At 38.6% G+C, this 5000-nt stretch overlaps 1 protein-coding gene across 1 annotated transcript in view; it reads left to right on the top strand.

Moving 5' to 3' along the window:
• LOC138007468 (tetraspanin-33-like) overlaps nucleotides 1–5000 on the top strand; it is an 11542-nt gene that overhangs the window by 5374 nt on the left and 1168 nt on the right. Inside the window, exons 4-7 of the mRNA XM_068854403.1 lie at nucleotides 1348–1443; nucleotides 2014–2136; nucleotides 3332–3373; nucleotides 4296–4412. Of these exons, the coding sequence (XP_068710504.1) occupies nucleotides 1348–1443; nucleotides 2014–2136; nucleotides 3332–3373; nucleotides 4296–4412 (378 nt within the window). The remainder of the gene's footprint in view (nucleotides 1–1347; nucleotides 1444–2013; nucleotides 2137–3331; nucleotides 3374–4295; nucleotides 4413–5000) is intronic.

Here is a 5000-nt window from a genome sequence, read left to right on the forward strand (position 1 = left end):
GGTGCGATTTCGCACAATCGACCTCAAATCGCATCCGATCGCACAATTCACGAAAAATCGCATAATAACACGAAAGGACGCACAAAATTCGTAAAATGGAACATAAATCAACACGTTTCTTAGAAATTCCTGCATAGATATGCCATTTTTAAGATTATTTATCTTGGAAAATGGCTAAACCCTTTCTGACCTTTGATTTCGTAAACATTCGAAGTTCAAGGCTATAATTTGCATGTTGGGGATCTGCTACGAGTCTCCTTCTATTGGTGCAACACAAACACGCCCTTATGTACACACCACAAACACACCACTGAAATGATGACACAGTTGCCTTCTCTTAGAGAAGAGATTTGCGAAAAATAAGAGAAGTTGTAAGTTTTTCGGCAAATTGTAGTTTCTTTCGTTGAAAACTGATAAAAACTTACTCATGGATAAGTTTGTTGTGAAAACGCCCGCTTTTTCTTTGACAAAGAAGGAAGTTCCCACCTTCTGCCCAATCTAACAGCTCGCGATCGAGCAAGAAAGTACCTCACGTGGACGATGGACTGATGTTTTTCTCGTCGTGCAATATTAGGGCCGTTTATACGAGAGAAAATAAGCCGCGGCTTACTCTGGCCACGGTGTACAAAATACGCAAAAGGAACTATTTGTACGAATATATATTGCCAGGTCAATATAAGCCGCGGCTTGAAAAAGACGTGAACGTAGATTTTTTACCATTTATACGGGGTGAACATTCGAGTCTTTTGTAAGCCGCGGCCAGAGAAAGCCGCGGCTTATTTTCTCTCGTATAAATGGGGGTATGGCCCTATTGTGATTGACCATCTTCGGAATTTTGTGGTTGACAAGCACCTTGATCATTCATTTGGCATGTTAGCTGTGTCCTTTCAACTTTTAACGTGGTGCACCGGTAGTGCAGAAGACCTCTTTTTTTTTTTATTTATCTCAACTAATGTCGATCGAGATACATAATTACTGTTCCTTTGTGTTCAAAATGTCTTTAGGGCAGCAAAAAAGTGCTTTTCTTAACCTGAAACCTTATACACGTAAAACAAGATTAAAATTGCTGAGAAAAAAATCGCATAATTTACATTATTTATCGCATAATTGGCCTTTCTAATCGCACAATCTGCCCTGAAAAAATCGCATAATTTGCATTTTTTAATCGCACCCTATCAGAAGGCCTGAAAATAACATATTGAGCTATTTGTGTATAAAAGTAAGTCCTCTCTTAAAAACGTTATTGTTATTTTAAATTGTATTATTTACTACTTGTAATGGACTACATGTGTGTAGACTGTATATATTTATCATTGTTTCAAGTTAATTATTTTTATTGATCTTTAGGTTCAGAAGTCAATTGACAATCAGTTTAAACTAGCCATCGAAGAGTACAGGGATAACATTGACTTGCAGAATGCCATTGATTCTGTACAAGAAAATGTATGTTCTGAAAGATGTGTCGATTTCATCATGTTTCACCCTTGACTTTGTAAGAGGTCACCAGTGACAAGGAAACTCATCTGATACCAGCTCAAGTACAGTTCAGTGACAAAAGAACTGCAAGTTCAGCTTTTGTATGGGTCCCCTTGTGGAAACAACCAGGTCCAAAAAGTTGCTCGACTGTTTACACAATGACTTTGTCATAAAAGTGAAAAACCACTGGCCTAATTGCACACTCTTCAAGAGGAGAAAAATGTCCCGTGTTTTATGACAAAATAATACTGTACAATTTATATGTTGTGGTTGAGATTTTTTCTTGGTTTAAGATTTTTGAAACCAGTTCAATTTTGATTTTTTGTTGTCCAATATTCATTATCATAATCTGAAACAATGGAAAATCAATCAAAATGTTGAACCAAGAAAACAATTGACTCACAACACGTACACTTTTGCTTGTGTTAAAGAAATTTAAGAATTAATGAATCAACAACAGTAGATTGTATTTCAGTGACATCTGAAGTGATCTCAATCCACAAATAACATAGAGGTACCGGTATGTGTATTTTGCAGTTCCAGTGTTGTGGAAGCACAGATCTTAACGATTGGAATATCAATCGCTATTTCAAGTGCGGTGGCCCTTCTCCTGAACAGTGCGGTGTTCCTTATTCATGCTGTGTACGCTCTCCAGATGAAGTATGTACCTATCAAAATATTACTACCTAAGGGCCCAAAGATGGCCCAGCTGACAGGGAAAGCAACTATTGTGGCAGTACAATAAAATTAATGTATCGTATTAGATGTTTTGGGTGTGCTGTATTTTGAGAAGCCCGCTAGGGAGAGTCAAGATACAAGCAATGAGGAGAAAATTAATACTCAGCAATACTACACAGCAAAGCATCAAAGAAGCTATTTATCATCCAACTTTTTCGCACTCAAGTGTTTGGCAAGTGAATTGTACATGTAATGTGCATGACAAATGCAGGGCAAACATCAGCACGTAAACAAGTCAAAGCAGTTCTCCACTGTACATTACCAAGAGTACAATAACTAACTGTACAATATGGTGGAATATTTGTACTTGCTTCATGCATTTTCTGTACAATAGCTAATTCAGCTGGATAATAGTTAACAATTTGACCCGTAGCCCTTGCAGGCTACAAGTCAATAGCTTGTGAGGCGAAGCCAAATGGGCTATTGACCCGTGGCCCTTGAGGGCGAAGGGTCTAATTGTTTTAGTATCACCCAACTACTCGGACAGGCAACAATAAAGTTAGCAAATGCAAGTTTAAGGAATATTATTTTATTTAGGAATAAAACGACAGAAAGCATCACGCTTTTCACTACTCGAGAACTATTAGTAATAGTCCTCTAGTAGCGCAGCCAATTAAAATGCAGGATTTGCATGAGTCCACTAGTTGGGTGATACTAATAACTGTTATCAAATAAATGCAATGGTGTTATTCGTATTTTTGGTATCAATAACTGAAAATTAATGTAATACATTTTTCTGCCCAAACAGGGAAACATTTTTAAACCCTCTTCTCCTAAGGATCATTCCCTTCATGTGCTGTAGATGTATAATTATCAGCTACTGCTTGTATCCCTTTACCTGTACCATATCATTGATTTCTTCTGGGATGCAGGGATGGCGCAGTTGTGGGAGCACTCGCCTCCCAGACTTGGCATCACATTTGGTTCTCTACTCTGCACCGAGAGGTCTTTCTCTGGGTACTCCTTTTTTCCCCTCTCAAAAACCGACATTTGAGCTGATTGACATTAATTGTTTATTTCAGTTGACGGTGTCCTCTATTAGTGCTCCAGTACTATAACGATTAGACAAATAAATAAAGTACCTTTCTGTAGATGACTTTGTGGTTTGCTTTTGTAGAAACCTAACATTCAGTGTGGATGGCACGCCAGAGAGCAACATGTAAGTACTGCATTGCAAAGCACTTTTGTCTTTTTTTGTTAGTGTTGTTTTTTTCTTCAGGGTCTTATCCTGAGGTGACCTGAAGGCCCTCCACATCTCATTGGAAGATACAATAGTACTGGCAAATGATCAGACTGAGACTGAGTGGAGAAGACTTGCTACCCATGGCCCAGCCTGGGACAATTTAAACTATCTAAACAACTAACCCTAACATCATATTCTTTTTCATATAAGAAATAGGATACAGTAGTATGTGCACTCTCATTGGTCAATAGCTGTGTTTGCGTGAGAGTATGTAAACACGGCTGTGACATTACACGAATTTTGATTGCTTATGTGTTGTCAGACCCGTGAATTCTCCCAACTCCCCCTCATGTTTAGATGAGGCTATGCAAACATGGAAAAAGTCCTCTATTGCTTAAATCTTGCTTGATTTGGTCAATCAATTCTCTTCCACTCAATCTTGTACATTACTTGTTAGGTTCTTATTGTTTACCATCCAGATGTTTCTTATTAGGCAGCTCATACCTAGTGCAACTGCTAATACAAGCGCAAAATAATAATTCGAGCCTCAAACCTAGTTGTTATATAACCCATACTCGTAGTCCTACTGACAGACAACTGTACTCCATTCTAACCAGTCAGACTTTGTAGTCCAGTGTTGCACCAGCTGAGACTTTCAGTTAACTACATGTAATTTCATTTGCATTTGCAACAGAGTCTAGTTTTGGAAATTGACCTAATATGCTGTTTTTGTCATGACATATCATTATGTACTAGTCTCCTTCGCAGCCATCTTTCGGGATGTCACGCAACACTCATCCCCACCTCCCCCCCTTCTCAAAAGAAGCGGTGGGGGAGCGTTGCGTGACATCCGGCTACAAAGGAGACTATACATGTACTTAATGTTTTTAAATCACAGCGCTTGGCCCTCAAAGGCAAGATCTACATCACAGGCTGCCTTGATGCTGTCTTTGAGTGGTTTAGGTATCATTTGGTTATTGTGGCTGCAGTTGCCGTTGCGTTTGCCATCCCAGAAGTAAGTGTGCATCGAAGTTGGATACTTGGGGTCCATATCCACGATATGTTTTTATTATACCTACCTTGTTCATGAGGTAGATCTGTATGATTCAGAGTAAACCGAATGTTACAGTACTTCCGGCGTGATTTCAGTACCAAGAGATATACATGTAATATCTTTTAATTCGTTCGGAAGTGTAAGTTACGGCTCCCTTGCTGTTTCCAGTTCAGTTTATGGCCCTTCAGTGTTCCTTACATTCAGGCTATAAATCTGCTTTGCATCGTAATAATGAGAAAATTGTTACCGTGCCAATAATATACATCAAAAAATTACTCGATTCTGATTGGCTAAGAGCAGTGCAGTTCAGGTGTAACACCAGTGCAAAAAGTGTAATACGAGTGCCAATTACACAGAACCAATCAAATCTTTTGTTTTCAAATCAAGCTGGATGGCGCAATTTTTCCCTGACTGCGTGATACTTGTGCGTTTCTTCTGCTTAACCATCTCGAATTTTTTCATGAATATTTTTGATAGTAATTGCATGAGCCCGTAGTTACTCGTGCTTATTTATTCCAAAATAATTGCATTCGAAATCATGTGATTAGC

The sequence above is a fragment of the Montipora foliosa genome, chromosome 6, assembly GCF_036669935.1.
Source record: "Montipora foliosa isolate CH-2021 chromosome 6, ASM3666993v2, whole genome shotgun sequence".
NCBI classification, from domain to species: domain Eukaryota; kingdom Metazoa; phylum Cnidaria; class Anthozoa; order Scleractinia; family Acroporidae; genus Montipora; species Montipora foliosa.